Source organism: Bufo gargarizans, chromosome 4 (assembly GCF_014858855.1).
Source record: "Bufo gargarizans isolate SCDJY-AF-19 chromosome 4, ASM1485885v1, whole genome shotgun sequence".
NCBI classification, from domain to species: domain Eukaryota; kingdom Metazoa; phylum Chordata; class Amphibia; order Anura; family Bufonidae; genus Bufo; species Bufo gargarizans.
The window spans coordinates 5,583,728-5,600,225 of NC_058083.1; the positions used below are offsets into that span (position 1 = coordinate 5,583,728).

Sequence of the window (16,498 nt, forward strand, 5' to 3'; positions counted from 1 at the left end):
GGCACGAAGCCCTCCAGATCTATATGTCTATAACTAAACCCACCCACCAAAGGAAGAAATTTCGCTAACGCCCTATTCACCCGTTTGCGTATTTTATCAAGAAAAATACCTTCCTTACCTGACCATATGAGACGAGGGACTATTTCAGAAAAAACCAGAGTAGTAAAAGGGAGCATACATTGCAACAACGACAAATCCCTCTTCATAACCCATAACAATTCACACGTTTTCAGTCTCCCTATGTCATTACCACCCAGGTGAAGCACAAGAAGATTGGGAACCGGCCATTTCAATAAAAGTTTACGAATTTCTGACAGTACACGCTTCCAACCCAACCCTCTAACACCCCACCAAAAAACATGCAGGTCAGCTGAATCAAACGATAGGTTCTCAGAATATATTCTCTTCTCCGCTCGCTTCTGAGCCCAAAAAATAAAGGAGTGGCCCATAATCCAGACCACAATATGACTACCTGCAAAAACAGAAAAACATTCAGACTGATAAAATTAAATCTGGCCTAACATATAACTTAACCCGATGAGAGTCCCAACGCCCAATTCTCCTGACAATTGACTCATCCAACCCTGCCCGTGCCGCCTCAGTAGCGGCACCAATTCTAAAGGAGTGAGAAGATATCTTACAAGACCCAAGATTCAAAAAAGACAGACATTTTTTCAATACAGAACTAAATTGGAATTTAGTGAGCGGAGAACAATCTCTATGAACTAAAAATGGGCCGCTCAGCGCCGGGCGAACCTCCAGCCAAGACCTTACTACACTAACTGGACATAATTCCGAACCTTCCCAAACATTCAATTTAATTAATCTACCTCTCCCGTATTGATCAGTCTTTGACCTTCTAAGAAAAATTTCCACTACATCACCTTTTAAAGATACAGTCATGTGAAAAAATTAGGACACCCTTTGAAAGCATGTGGTTTTTTGTAACATTTTTAATAAAAGGTTATTTCATCTCCGTTTCAACAATACAGAGAGATTAAAGTAATCCGACTAAACAAAAAAAACTGAAGAAAAGTCTTTTCAAGATCTTCTGTAAATGTCATTCTACAAAAATGCCTATTCTAACTGAGGAAAAAGATAGGACACCCTTGCCCCTAATAGCGAGTGTTACCTCCTTTGGCTGAAATAACTGCAGTGAGACGGTTCTTGTAGCCATCTACCAGTCTTCGACATCGGTCTGAGGAAATTTTACCCCACTCCTCAATGCAGAACTTTTTCAGCTGTGAGATGTTTGAGGGGTTTCTTGCACGTACAGCCCTTTTCAAGTCACCCCACAGCATCTCAATGGGATTCAAATCTGGACTTTGACTTGGCCATTCCAGGACTCTCCATTTCTTCTTTTTCAGCCAATCTTTGGTTGATTTACTAGTATGTTTTGGGTCATTGTCATGTTGCATGGTCCAGTTCCGCTTCAGCTTTAATTTTCTAACTGATGGTCTCACATGTTCTTCAAGCACCTTCTGATACACAGTAGAATTCATCGTGGATTCTATGATGGTGAGCTGACCAGGTCCTGCTGCAGCAAAGCAGCCCCAAACCATGACACTTCCACCTCCATGCTTCACAGTTGGTATGAGGTTCTTTTCTTGGAATGCTGTGTTTGGTTTACGCCAAACATGTCCTCTGCTGTTGTGTCCAAATAATTTAATTTTGGACTCATCTGTCCAAAGAACATTATTCCAGAAGTCCTGGTCTTTGTCAACTTTATCTTTGGCAAATGTCAGTCTGGCCTCGATGTTTCTCTTGGAAAGCAAAGGTTTCCTCCTTGCACACCTCCCATGCAAGTTAAACTTGTACAGTCTCTTTCTGATTGTAGAGGCATGTACTTCTACATCAACAGTAGCCAGAGCCTGCTGTAGTTCTCGAGATGACACTTTAGGGTTTTTGGAGACCTCTTTTAGCATCTTGCGGTCTGCTCTTGGGGTGAACTTGCTGGGGCGACCAGTCCTGGGCATGTTGGCAGTTGTTTTGAAAGCCCTCCACTTGTAGACTATCTTCCGGACAGTGGAATGGCTGATTTCAAAATCTTTTGAGATCTTTTTAAATCCCTTCCCAGACTCATAGGCTGCTACAATCTTTTTTCTGAAGTCCTCTGACAGCTCTTTTGCTCTCACCATGGTGCTCACTCTCACTTCAACAGTCAGGAGCACACCAAACTAAATGTCTGAGGTTTAAATAGGGCAAGCCTCATTCAACATGCAGAGTAACGATCTACTAATTATGTGCACCTGGTGTGATATACCTGTGTGAGATCTGAGCCAATTTAAGAGGGAATACATGTGAGGGTGTCCTATCTTTTTCCTCAGTTAGAATAGGCATTTTTGTAGAATGACATTTACAGAAGATCTTGAAAAGACTTTTCTTCAGTTTTCTTTGTTTAGTTGGATTACTTTAATCTCTCTGTATTGTTGAAACGGAGATGAAATAACCTTTTATTAAAAATGTTACAAAAAACCACATGCTTTCAAAGGGTGTCCTAATTTTTTCACATGACTGTACATCAGAAAAATCCAAACCAGAACACACTCTACGACTGGCCGCAACTAACTCGCTAATTCTTAAAGCTGCAAAGAATGCTAACACGAAAGCAGTACGGAAAAGCAAAGACTCAAAAGTATCAAAACAAACTTTAGGCAGTGTGTTACATAGCGATCCCAATAAAGGAATAGATCGATGAAGGGGACAAGTTCTTTTTAAATAAACTAGCAACAAAAAGCAACCCATAACTCAACTCATTAACATTAACACTACCTGTAACTGAATTAACAAAATTCAACCAATCCTGCCATGCAGCAGCATATGCTGCCCATGTTCTTGGGGCCAGAGAGTGCTTAATAGAATCACAAATTAGTCCCATATCAAATCCCAAAGATGACGAGGGCACGGATTCCCTTCCATCTCCGCTTCCGGCGCTACTTCCCGGAACTTCAAAAACTGAAAACGAGATAATGCATCAGCTACAACATTTGACGAACCTACTATATATTTAGCTTTAATCCATATATTATACTGCATACAAAAAAGAACCAAATGCCTCAATAGTTTAACTACTACATCGGATTTTGAAGAAAGAGTATTGATGGCAAAACAAACCCCTTTATTATCTGAATGTAACAATATCCTTTTATTCCTATAATCACGACCCCATAACACAATTGCAACAATTACTGGAAAAAGTTCCAATAAAACGACATTTTTTGTGAAACCATTGCACACCCATGATGACGGCCACTTTTCCGCTGACCACTTTCCACTCCAAAATGCCCCATAGCCACAGCTTCCAGCTGCGTCTGTAAACAGGCCCAAGGCATCCGATTCCACAAATTCTTCCTGCCAACAGCTAGAGCCATTGAAGTCCTGCAAAAATTCCAGCCAGACAGACATATCTTCTTTCAGACATCTTGTCAATCTAATATGAGAATTTGGAGACACTAAACCCCTAGTGGAAAAATAAAGACGCCTACAAAAAACCCTCCCTATAGGAATAACTCTACTAGCAAAATTCAAATATCCTAATAAAGACTGCATTTCCCTCAAACTACACTTCCTCCTACCTAACAAAGAAATTAACAAAGACCTGATTTTAACTATCTTCTCTACTGGCAGCCTAAACACCATATTCTCAGCATCAATGACAATCCCTAAAAATTCTAAACATAAACAAGGAAGAACTGTTTTTTCTGCTGCTACAGGAATACCAAAGCAAGAACAAATGTCTAAAAATCTGACTAACAATTCAGAACATAGATTAGAATCAGGAAATCCAATAAACAAGAAGTCATCTAAATAATGTAAAACACCCCCCCTTTTAATATCAAACTCAACAACCCACTGAATGAACGATGAAAAGGCTTCAAAATAATAACAAGACAGAGAAAAACCCATTGGGAGACATTTATCAAAATAAAAATAACCATCAAAATGAAAACCTAAGGAATTAAAACCTGAAGGCAAAACTGGCAATAAACGGAAAGCTGACTTAATGTCCGCCTTTGCTAACAATGCTCCCTTACCAAAAGACCGCAACAGCGCCAACGCATTATCAAAAGAGGCATAGACAACTGAGGCTTTTGACTTATCCACCATGTCATTTAAAGAGCTTTTTTCAGGATACGACAGGTGATGGATAATTCTAAAATCCCCAGGCTCTTTCTTTGGCACAACGCCCAAAGGAGAAAGCCTAAAGTTCTCAAAAGGAGGTTCTAAAAAGGGGCCAGCAATTCTATCCAAATCAAGCTCTTTCTGCAACTTATTCCTAACTACCTCTTTATGTAAGAAAACTGATTTCAGATTTTCAACCCAGCAGCAACCAACACCCAGAAACTGTGGCACCTCAAAGCCATACTGAAACCCTTTAAAAAGCATCTCAGCTTTCTGACGATCTGGATAATGGACGAGCCATGGTTGCATTTCTGCTAACCTCACAGGACTCAATGCTTTTAGAAACGAGCTCCCTGGTATTTGGTTGCTGCTGGCCAGATAGGGAGTTCCTTTTGAAACAGCGAGACATGGGATGGGTACCTCCACAAAAGGAACACTCATGCTTAAAACGACAGTTACTAGCCCATTTACAAGTGGCCTCGTTAAAGGCAAAACACACCCCTTTTCTCATAGTGGTTTGTGAAGGATTAGATGACCTAACTGGAACCGATTTCTGGGGTAACATCAAATTCACCCATAGACCAATATCCTTCACCCCCCACTTAAGAGACGGGTGTACCGCTAGCTTCTGACGGAATGTCTCGTCATACTGAAACCAAGCCATCCCGCCAAAATTTCGGTATGCTTCTATAATTATATCCAGATGCTGAAAAAGTCCTGAACAAAGCTCAGGATGCTTTTCACCCAGTACTGCGGAATAAATACAAAAGGCTTGTAGCCAGTTATTAAAAGACCTGGGAAGAAAACGCTTTCTTTCTTCCTCCACTCTGTCATCCTTCTTAACAACCTGATCTTTTGAAGACGGTAATAATGACATTAACTCCACATATTCCATTCTCCAAATTCGCTCTTTGATAATATTACTTAAATGAAAACCAAGCGGTGAAACCTCACAAGCTAAAGCTTCCTTAAAACAAATTTCCTTCACACCAGTACCTTTTTCAACATTAGGTAACCCACTGCCACTCTCAATACTAGGCAGACTGACCTGATCAGACTTAGAGCTCCAGACATCTGAAGCTGAATTAACCTTTCGCCTGCCAGTAGTTTCCACTAGCAGCTTAACCAGACCAGCTACCAACGCTGAGTCAGACACAGACAAAACATTGAGAATCTCACCAACAGGGTGTCCCTCCTGGGCTGGTCCAGAGGCTGCAGCTGACTGTAGAGAAGATTTACTTGAGGGGCCTGGAGCCAGCTCAACCACATGAGGTGGGAGCCTCTCAACAGGTAGCCCTAAAACCTCCTGCTGAAAACCTTGTGAAGCGCAAGCCTGCGCTGATACTCCTTCACTGGCAGCTTGCTGATGACGTCTCACCGGCACCGCTGCATGTTGATGACGTGGCTCTGGAATCGTCGCTTGCCGATGACGCTGCCCCCTGCTGGTACTGGGACCTGCTGTACAGAGCGGAACGCCGCTCTGTCCTCTTGACTCGACGCTCCTGGAGGACCTTCGGCTCTGGCCGGAGGCCACAGTCTCTGCTCTGCTGCTGCGCCGGCGTCCAGCCTTCGGAGGGGGAGGAGTATAAGCGCTCCTGGTTTTACGAGCTCTTTTGCGAGGCAGCGCAGACAACTTCTCCCCCTGACACTGGTCAGCAGATGGCTCCTCTGAACACAGCTCCGGGATGGCTCCTCCGTCTTCCGGCTCCCTCCTTTCTTCAGCCGACATCAGGAGCGGCGGCGACGGCGACCTCTGAGGCGATGGCGGCGGTAGGCGAGACGGCGGCATCATCAGGCAGGTTCTCAGCCATTCTTCTCCGCCGGCAGACTCCGCTCTCCCGATCAGCTGGCGCAGTAAATCCTCCATCCTGGTGCGCTGTCCAGATCCGCGGCGACTGCCCTGAGGTAGCGGCGAACCTGGGGATATAAAGGGGACAAATTTCCCGCCTTGCAGGCAGGGGCAAATCACAGAGCTGGGATTCTCCCCCAGCAACAGGGCAGCAACCAATTAGAAGCTCCTCTCCAGTTGCCATACAGAATTTACAATATCAACAAAACCAGCTCCAACTGAATTCTTCTTCTTTGAGGTAAATTACCTGTAAAATAAGAGCGGGAAAAGCAAGGGGGGCAGAAAACATATACTGCATAGTAACTGACCTAAAATATGGGGGTCATTGCCCCCATGAGTCCCCCAAGCTAATCGCTCTGGTGGGCCCTCACATTCTGTATGTGTTCCGGTTTTTTTTGCAGACCCATTGACTTAATTGGAGCCACGGAATATGCAGGCAATAATAGGACATGTTCTATCTTTCAACGGAAAAAAGGAAATACGGAAATGGAATGCATACGGAGTAGATTCCGTTATTTTTGCGAAACCCTTGAAATAAATGGTTCCGTATACGGAATGTAAAAAAAGGCCCGCAAACGGGAAAAAAAAAAACGGTCGTGTGAAAGAGGCCTAACCCTATGATGCAGGCTCGGACTGGCCCACTGGGGAGTCGGGGAAATCCTCGGTGGGCCCCTGCCTAGTTTAAGCCCCGCCCCTCTCCCAATAAGCCCTGCCCATCACGGACATCTCTCTCACCATGAGCAGCTGCAGACACTGGACTAAACACTAGGTTGTGGTTACAGGACCTGTGGTGATGTCACAGTCATGTGATCAGCCATGTGTGTGGGAGGAGTTAGGGGAACACAGGCTCCATGTAGGTTTGTGCTGGCGGAAAATGCAGAGGTACTTCATGTATGGAAGGTGTGTATAAAGCAGGGCTATGTCGGTGTAACCAGTCTGTTGTACAGTTTTGTGTGTGTAATGTGCACACAGTAGTTCTATCTGTGTAATGGACATGTTGTAGAGCTGTATATGTTATATGTATATATTAGCCTCAGTCGGGCGCTGTGTATGGCAGCGTCAGTCGGGCACTGTGTATGGCAGCGTCAGTCGGGCACTGTGTATGGCAGCGTCAGTCGGGCGCTGTGTATGGCAGCGTCAGGCGAGCGCAGTGTATGGCAGCGTCAGGCGGGCGCTGTGTATGGCAGCGTTAGGCGGGCTCTGTGTATGGCAGCGTTAGGCGGGCTCTGTGTATGGCAGCGTCAGGCGGGTGCTGTGTATGGCAGCGTTAGGCGGGCTCTGTGTATGGCAGCGTCAGGTGGGCGCTGTGTATGGCAGCGTTAGGCGGGCGCTGTGTATGGCAGCGTCAGGTGGGCGCTGTGTATGGCAGCGTCAGGTGGGCGCTGTGTATGGCAGCGTTAGGCGGGCTCTGTGTATGGCAGCGTCAGGTGGGCGCTGTGTCTGGCAGCGTCAGATGGACGCTGTGTATGGCAAGATTTAAAATGGAAAAAACACAAGTAAACCACTGCGTTTCCTGATGTTCGATCGGCTTCGCTGACCTCTGTGTGATGCAGGTAAAATAACAATAAACCAGTCTTTATAAAAAAAAGGTGGTTGCGCTGCCAGGTATACGTCCCAATTCACAAGCTCTAGAGAAGCGGCAATCTCCTTTGACACAACCAGCACACCTAAATCCCGTGGGTAGCAGCCTATCCTCAAAGCAACCTTCCTACGGAATCAAAGTTTCGGGTACATAGTGAAGGGCCGCACAGTTGAGTAAATGGAACTTTTTTTATTATACTCACAATCAAATCGTGATAAAACGCCTTATAAAATTATTATACAATCAGGTCTATCAGGTCCATCAAATCCAATGCCCTAGGGACATTGGATTTGATGGACCTGATTGTATAGTAATTTTATAAGGCGTTTTATCACGATTTGATTGTGAGTATAATAAAAAAAAGTTCCATTTACTCAACTGTGCTGTGTATGGCAGCATCAGGTGGGGGCAGTGTATGGCAGCATCAGGTGGGGGCAGTGTATGGCAGCATCAGGCGGGGGCAGTGTATGGCAGCGGCAGGTGGGCGCATTGTGTGGCAGCATCAGGCGGGTGCAGTGTGGCAACGTCAGGTGGGCGATGTGTATGGCAGTGTCAGGTGGGCGCAGTGTGTGGCAGCTTTAGGTGGGCGATGTGTATGGCAGCGTCAAGCGGGCGCAGTGTATGGCAGCGTCAGGTGGGCGCTGTGTATGGCAGCGTCAGGTGGGCGCTGTGTATGGCAGCATCAGGTGGGCACTGTGTATGGCGGCGTCTGGTGGTCGCTGTGTATGGCGGCGTCAGGTAGGCACTGTGTATGGCGGCATCAGGTGGGCGCTGTGTATGGCGGCATCAGGTGGGCCCTGTGTATGGCAGTGTCAGGTGGGCGCAGTGTATGGCGGCATTTTGTGCTTTAGTTGTTTCTTTGTTTTTTTGTATTAACCTGTAAAATACCAAGGTTTTAAGTAAAAAAAAAAAAAAAAAATGCAGCTTTCCCATAATAAAGTCATATAAAATTATAAATAACAGAAAAAAAGAAAAACAGATATATATTAGGTATCGCTTCTTCTGTAACAACTCTCTATAAAAATATCACACGATCTATCCCCTCAGGTGAATGCCATAAAAAAAACAAAAGAAAAAAACTGTGCCAAGTCTAATGCCAAGCAATCTAAAAATCGTATGTACTCCGAAATGGTACCAATCAAACGGTCAAATCATCATGCAAAAAACAAGCGCCTACATAAGACAATCGCCCAAAACATAAAAAAAATGGCTTTCGGAAAATGGTAACACAAAAAGATATTTTTCACTGTGTCTCAGACAGTGGGGGCATATGGCTTGTCTTATAGATGTGGGTCCCACCTATTGCAGTAACGGAGCCCCACAGGGTGGTGGCTGGAGGACTCCGGCCCGTCCACCACCAAGCGGTCTCCCCATAGAAGTGAATGGGAGCGTACCGCTCATGACCAGCGGCCACCGCTCCTATTCATTTCTACGGGCCCGACGGAAATAGCCAGCGCATAGCTATTTGTGGCGGCCGCATAGAAAAGAAATGGACGGCGGCTGCGTATGCGCAGCGCGCCCTCCACCACTTTCAGGGCTCCATTCTCAATATAGGTGTGGGTCCGGACCTAGAAGACAATGGGGGCATATCCTAGCAATATGCCCCCATTGTCTGAGATGAGACAATCCCTTTAATAGAAAAAATAAAATAAAAAATAGACATATTAGGCATCGCTGCGTCTGTAACGACCTGCTCTATAAAAATGACATGACCTATCCCCTATCATATGCAACCCAAAAAAATGCAACAATAAATATGTCAAAAAAGGAGCCCCTACACAAGATCATTGGCAGAAAAATAAAAAATATATGGCTTTCAGAAATGGAAACATGATTTAAAAAAAATGCTTTATTATGTAAAATAAAATAAAGATAGAAATATTGGCACCGTGTAGTTCACCGTGACACGGGTCACCGTGTAGCTCTTGGGCGTACTGGCTGCGGTGGATGCCTTGTAGGCTGATTACAGTAATTTGATTGTTTGTGCGCACATAAAAACGATCATTTACTGGAAGTAGATTGTGCTGTGTAATCCCGATCTGCCGCCGGCAGACAACTAGTCAGTATGTGGAAGAACACTGACAGTAGTGATCACTGCTCCCCATACAATGGAGATCACTGCATGGAAATACAGCGATCTCCTCCGTTAAAGAGCAGGCAATTGTCGGATAGGAAAGTTTCCTCCCCAACAGTCTCCTGCTCTGTCATCCTGTGTAAAAGGGACCTAACAGATTAGGGTATCAACTACAATGAACAATCTGATATAGAGCCGTGCACAATACCGTTCTGTATTATGCGCTAAACCGCAAATATTCATGTGCATGAGCCCGAAAAATGAACAAGTAATATTTCTTTTTGGTAGCTGTAGGGTGGGCCCCTAGAATAATTTCCACTGGCGGACCGTAGGCACCCCAGTCCGACACTGCTAAGATGTACCATTCCTTTATTATTCCTGCTAGAAGCTATGAATGAATTGCTAGCAGTTTGCAACGAAGGTCCAGATGGGTGTTACCGGTTGGGGGGGTGGTGTCCCTGCATCTGACAGAGGCAGCACTGATTTTATTATGTCAGACTGTCAGTAACACCCAGCTGGACCTTCATTGCAATAAGGGAATGTCACATCGTACAGTCATGAGAATAGATGCTCCAGAATTGTTATTACACGGAGGATGCAAAAAATCACTAAAACTGACATGTCAGGAGAGGAGACAGCTTCTTTTTTTTTTTTTTTACAAACAGTTTTTACTGAAGATTTTTTTAACAAATCGTAAAATGGTTAGTAGGGTTGTTGCGGGTATCGAAATTTCAATAACCAATCGATACTTTTGTCCAGGTATCGATACGATACCGGGATTTCCATTTTTTCGATACTGGGCTGCGCTGCTGCGCTGCTGCGCAGTCTGGTATCTCTGAACATGAGAGTGCTGCTGTCAGCGCGCTCATGTTCTCTTAGCAGCACAGGGGAGAAGGAAGCAGTCTCTCCCTCCCCCCTGTGCCGCTGCCACCAATGATCGGAGAGGGAGCAGAGGAGGGGAGGGCGCACTGTGCCACCAATGATAGGACTTTTCCTGGGTCCGGACTTAGTTAAGTATTAGGCTACACAGAGCGGCGCCCAGAGATGTCCCGGCACTTATTATTATTCCTGGGCGCCGCTCTGTTCACCCGCTGTGCCCAATTACTGTCTCCTGCTCCGTATGCTAATTACTATCGGAGCGATGGGGAGGAGACATCAGCTTCTCTAGTGGGCGTTCCTTCTCCCTGCGCTGTAGCACTGTCTAATCGCAGCGCAGGGAGAAGGAACACCCAGGAGAGAAGCGGATGTCTCCTCCCCATTGCTCCGATAGTAGCAATTAGCATACAGAGCAGGAGACAGTAATGGGGCACAGCGGGCGAACGGAGCTGCGCCCAGGACTAATAGTAAGTGCTGGGACATCTCTGGGGGCTGCTCTGTGTAGCCTAATACTTAACCTTATATGGGCCTGGACTTAGTTATCTGTAACACATAATACAGGAGGCGGGTGCTGGCAGCAGAATCGCATTGCCGGCACCCTGCCCCTGACAGGGAGCTGCAATCAGCGGCAGTTAACCCCTCAGGTGCCGCTGATCTGCTGCCAGTACCTGCCTCCTGTATTAAGGGGTAATTATCATTAGTGGCGCAGTGCGCCCCCCCCCCTCAGCCTCCCACCCCATTAAAATCATTGGTGGCACAGTGCGCCCGCCCCTCTCAACCCCCCAGTATTAAAATCATTGGTGGCAGTGGCCAGAGGGTCCCCTCCTCTTCATTGGTGGCAGTGGCAGTTTCTGATCGGAGCCCCAGCAGTGTAATCCTGGGGCTCCGATCAGTTAACTGCCGCTGATTTGCTGCCAGTACCCGCCTCCTGCATTAAAGGTTAATTATCATTGGTGGCGCAGTGCGCCCACCCCCCTCAACTCCTCCAGTATTAAAATCATTGGTGGCAGTGGCCAAAGGGTCCACTCCTCTCATTGGTCGCAGTGGCAGTTTCCGATCGGAGCCCCGGCTGTGTAATCCTGGGTCTCCGATCGGTTACCATGGCAGCCAGGACACTACTGAAGTCCTGGCTGCCATAGTCAGCTCCCTGCTGCCCTGTGTACAGAGCACAGGGCAGCAGGAACAGTGTGAGGTCCTATTCACCCTGATGGAGATCTATCAGGGTGAATAGGACAAGGGATGAAAAGATCCCAGGTTCTGGTCCCTAAGGGGGGGACATAGTTATTAAATAAAAAGTGTAAAAAAAAAAAAGTTAAAACCCCCCACCAAAATATTAAGTATAAATCACCCCCTTTCCCAATTTCACATATAAAATATATAAAAAATAAATAAATAAACATATCACATATTGAAAAGTCCGAACTATTAAAATATTTTAAAAAAACTATGCGGTGAACGCTGGAACAGAAAAAAATAAATAAAACTGTGCGATTCGCTATTTTTAAAAAATGCAGAATGCACGTGGCTTTTTTGGTTTATTTTTTCGCGTGGTATCGAATGGTATCAAGTATCCCAATACTTTTTTATGGTATCGAAATCGAATCAAAAATTTAGTATCGCAACAACTCTAATGGTTAGAAATAAGAGCCAATGTTGTAAAGAATAAAGAGGGTCGAGGCAAAGGGAGGAGAAAAGAAAGCATGGGAAAAGGGTGAGAGCTCCTCTTTAAAGGGGTCAATTACATTCTGTTAAAAAAAAAAAGCTCAGAACGGTGTAAAATAATAACATACTCACCAATCTCCCGCCGCTCCCGTTCTGACACTTCCCGATCCACCGCCGATCTCTACTTCCTGGCCAGGAAATGTGACCACTCCGACCACTTCTCCCGGTGATCGACCTTTGTGCTCCTACCAGATCACAGCACAGAACTTCTAGGATCACACTTGAGTGTTTTACAGCGCGTTCCCTATGGGCATGGTTCTCACCTACGCGTACGAACGCGCTGTAAAACGCCCTACGCCCAAAGAAGTACAGGAGCTTCTTTGTGGCGTATTGTCACGCGTAACACCTCTGTTTTTTATTGTACACCTCTGTGGTCAATCGCAAGAACGCGCGTACGATGCGTGTTTCCTATTTCCAAAAATGCGCTGTGAAAACGTCTGGTTGCGGCATAAAGGTTTCATTATCTTGGTGAGTTCCTCAGCAGCGTGAAAGTGGCAAATGGCTTCAAATAAAGCTGATTCAAAGGTGACAACCAATATGTCGGCAGATCATGAAATACAATACTGCTGTAACCGCTAATTAGCTGCTATACTATCTACACAGTGGAGGCCCATTATTATGACCACTTCCATCTTTCAACATCAGCAGCGTATAGCTCATGATGAAAGTCATGTGTGCTGAGCTGCCTCGGTGGGTATATAAGGTGTGCTGAGCAGGCTCAGTGGGTATATAAGGTGTGCTGAGCAGGCTCAGTGAGTATATAAGGTGTGCTGAGCAGGCTCGGTGAGTATATAAAGTGTCCTGAGCTGGCTAGGTGAGTATATAAGGTGTGCTGAGCTGGCTCGGTGAGTATATAAGGTGTGCTGAGCTGGCTCGGTGGGTATATAAGGTGTGCTGAGCTGCCTCGGTGGGTATATAAGGTGTGCTGAGCAGGCTCGGTGAGTATATAAGGTGTGCTGAGCTGGCTCGGTGGGTATATAAGGTGTGCTGAGCTGGCTTGGTGGGTATATAAGGTATGCTGAGCTTGCTCGGGGGGTATATGAGGTGTCCTGAGCTTGCTCGGTGAGTATATAAGGTGTGCTGAGCTGGCTCGGTGGGTATATAACGTGTGCGATAGACTGTCTGCACACATTTCCCTTGTTACAGTCATGGGTACAAGGAGCGATCAGAGTTGTAAAAGGGATGATTATTGGCCTTTGGGCCGAGGGTGGCGGTATTTCTGAAACTGCGCCGTGTAAACTGTTCTCTGCTGCTGCGGTGAACATGTATCATTGGTGGACAAACTGCCCCATTGTAAATGAGCGACTTGGAAACTGCGGAGCGCCATGTGCCACTACTGTGAGAGGTGAACGGCAGATGTGAAGCTGGGCGAGAGCGGACCGACACCCAACAGGGGAGCAGCTCAACCCCAAAATGACCCAGGGGCCACCAGACGTGTGTCTACCACAAGAGCTCAGTGACCCTACAGTGTATGGGGCTCCGGAGCAGGCGGACGGTCACTGCACCTCTTATAATAAAGCTGCATTGATTGAAAAGGCTTCCATTTTGGACTCTGCTGATTGGTAAAGGGTTGTCTTCTCCAATGCGTCACATTTTCGGTTCCGTTGAATGGATGAACGTTGGCAAAAAAACATCAAAGAACAAACACCCTGCAACCATTGCTGGAAGAACACAAGCTGGTGGTGGCAGCGTTATGGTCTGGGGGAGGTTTTCGTGGCATTCTCTGGGTCACTCATCCATGTGGAAGGCTCTCTCCACTGATTAGGGTATGAATCCATCCTTGTAGATCACGTCCACCCATACATGCTGATTGTCTTCTCTGGGGTGGATGGGATCTACCAGCATCAGAACGACATGTCACACGGCTAGAAATGTCTGACATTGTTTGGAAGAACAGTGCCAAGACTTCCAAGTACTACCCCTGCCCCCTAATTCCCCAGACTTGCGCATCTGTGGGACCACCTCGATGGTCGTGTCCACTCTATGGATCCTCCCCCACGCCCCCTCCAGCAGCTGTGGGACCACCTCGATGGTCATGTCCACTCTATGGATCCTCCCCCACGCCCCCTCCAGCAGCTGTGGGACCACCTCGATGGTCGTGTCCACGCTATGGATCCTCCCCCACGCCCCCTCCAGCAGCTGTGGGACGCACTGCAGTCAGCATGGCTCCACATATCTGGGACAACCTACCAGGACCTTATGGAGACTCCCCCAGCCCGTCTAGCTGCTGTCTGTGCTGCATATGGCGGTTTCTCTGGATATTAGCTGGTGTATATAGGATACTGGATATTACCTGTATACATTATACATTAACTTACCATAGGAATTCTGTCAGCTGGAATATGACTACATATATAACAAAGCACAAAGTATTACACCGGGTGATGGACTTTTATCCTTTCAGATTACAGCACTTATCTCTTCTCGTCCTGGCCCTGAGCTTTCTTACAGTGTCTCTTCATCCCAAGAAGTAACTGTTACAGCTGCCATTGTTAATCAATTGTCATTTAGTCACAGAGTCACCCGGGCTTCATGGACATGCATAGCCCCTGTTGTCAACTCCCCTATCAGTGGCTCCTCCTCCTCTGCTGAATTCAGTGCAATGTCTATCTATTGCCGCCTAGGTAAAAAGCTTAGGTAATTACAATTTTAGAGAAAATGTATAGTTTCCTTATGGATAGTGCCACCATAACTGAAGGGCTACATTGATCAGGAATGTGAATATTAGGTTATTTTGGTTATTCTGGTCTCTGCCTTTAAAGGGGTTGTCCCAGGAAAATTATTCTACGGTTTTCAAACCAGCACACGGATCTGAACACTTTTGTAATTGCATGTAATTAAACATTCTGCATAGCAACCGAGTTTTTCAATAAAAACTATCTGTATAGCGCCACCTGCTGTTTGTTCTTTTTCCTATTTCTTTGTCCTGCTCACTGAGGAGGCCGCACATGCCCAGTTTCATCCTTCATCTGCCTCCTGAGCTGTGATTGGGGGAGAGCTGAGACACGCCTCCTGAATTGTGATAGGGAAAGCTGAGACACGCCTCCTGAGCTGTGATAGGGAGAGCTGAGACACACCCCCTGAGCTGTAGCAGAAAAGACACTCCCCCTGAACTGTCAGCTTGATATAAAGCTAGCAGAGCAATGAATGGGGAGATCTCTGGATCCATATGAGGTACAGGGCTGGTTCTAGCTTTGTTATAGAGAGATTGTCATGTACTATAGGATGTCTGATTTTCATTTTTTACAATAGTCATGGGATAACCCCTTTAAGAAAAAAAAAATATATATATATATAGGTGCACCATTTCTCCTTGTGGAGATCCAGCTGGTGTGGTGTGCCTGACATTATATGTGGGGGAGGGAAGGTTGGGGAATCACTTACCTTAGAAACCACTCAGGTATTTGTGATCCATACTCAAAGCCGTCATCAAACCTCCGGAAATGCTCCTGAAATTCTTCTATGGTATCCTTACTAGTAGGGCACATCCCTTTTCCAAACAAATTGTCCACCACGGCAGGATACATGATGCGCCTGACAAGAGAATTACAAGGACCTGTTGAGCTTACAATGGACGTCACCTGTATTTCGGAATACCCCTTTAACATGACCTTTTTTTCCGCTAGGCATGGATTGTCCCATCATTTTAACTATTATCCAGTTGGAGGAGGTAATCTTAAATCTACCTCCTGTCTCAACAGAAGCTGCAGTCCTCCCCCTTGCTTTATACTGCAACCTCCTAACAGTCACGTTAAAATTGGGAAAAACCCTCCCAAAAATGTCACTTTTTTTATTGTAGATTTTTTAATGTGTGTCTGCAGTAAATCTTGTTGGCGCACAACTCAGGGGACACAATTGCATTTTTTCTTAATATTATTATTTTTTGTATAATCTTTATTTAATTTTTGAGGCATTCAAATAGAACATCCAACAGCACTGGAACGTGCAAAGACATATACTGTCCAAGCCAGATAACATGTAAATTAGGCAAAGGAATAAACAAAGCAAAATAACTAACAGGATTAGCAAACCTCTGCAAGTCATGTATACACAGCACATGAGTACATATGGCGATAACCCACTCTTGTAGAGAGGGAAGGGACCCATTTTCCAGACACAGAGCTGTCTGGGTAGGGCCTGCAGGATGGGACATCGACTACTTTGTTCAAGGGCTCCAAAGTATGAGGAATCTGTCATGTCACCCCGATTCCCAACTGGGGAGTTCCTCCAACCTGTAGATCTGTTGAACTTTGGAGATCTACTCCTCGATGGA

The 16,498-nt window shown here is 45.8% G+C and overlaps 1 protein-coding gene across 2 annotated transcripts in view; it reads right to left on the reverse strand.

Annotated features, from left to right (window-relative positions):
* The window catches only part of LOC122934953 (24-hydroxycholesterol 7-alpha-hydroxylase), a 72,713-nt gene that overhangs the window by 43,996 nt on the left and 12,219 nt on the right, over window positions 1–16,498 (reverse strand). For both annotated transcript variants that reach the window (XM_044290635.1, XM_044290634.1), the window contains exon 4: window positions 15,610–15,759. In XM_044290635.1, the coding sequence (XP_044146570.1) occupies window positions 15,610–15,759 (150 nt within the window). The remainder of the gene's footprint in view (window positions 1–15,609; window positions 15,760–16,498) is intronic.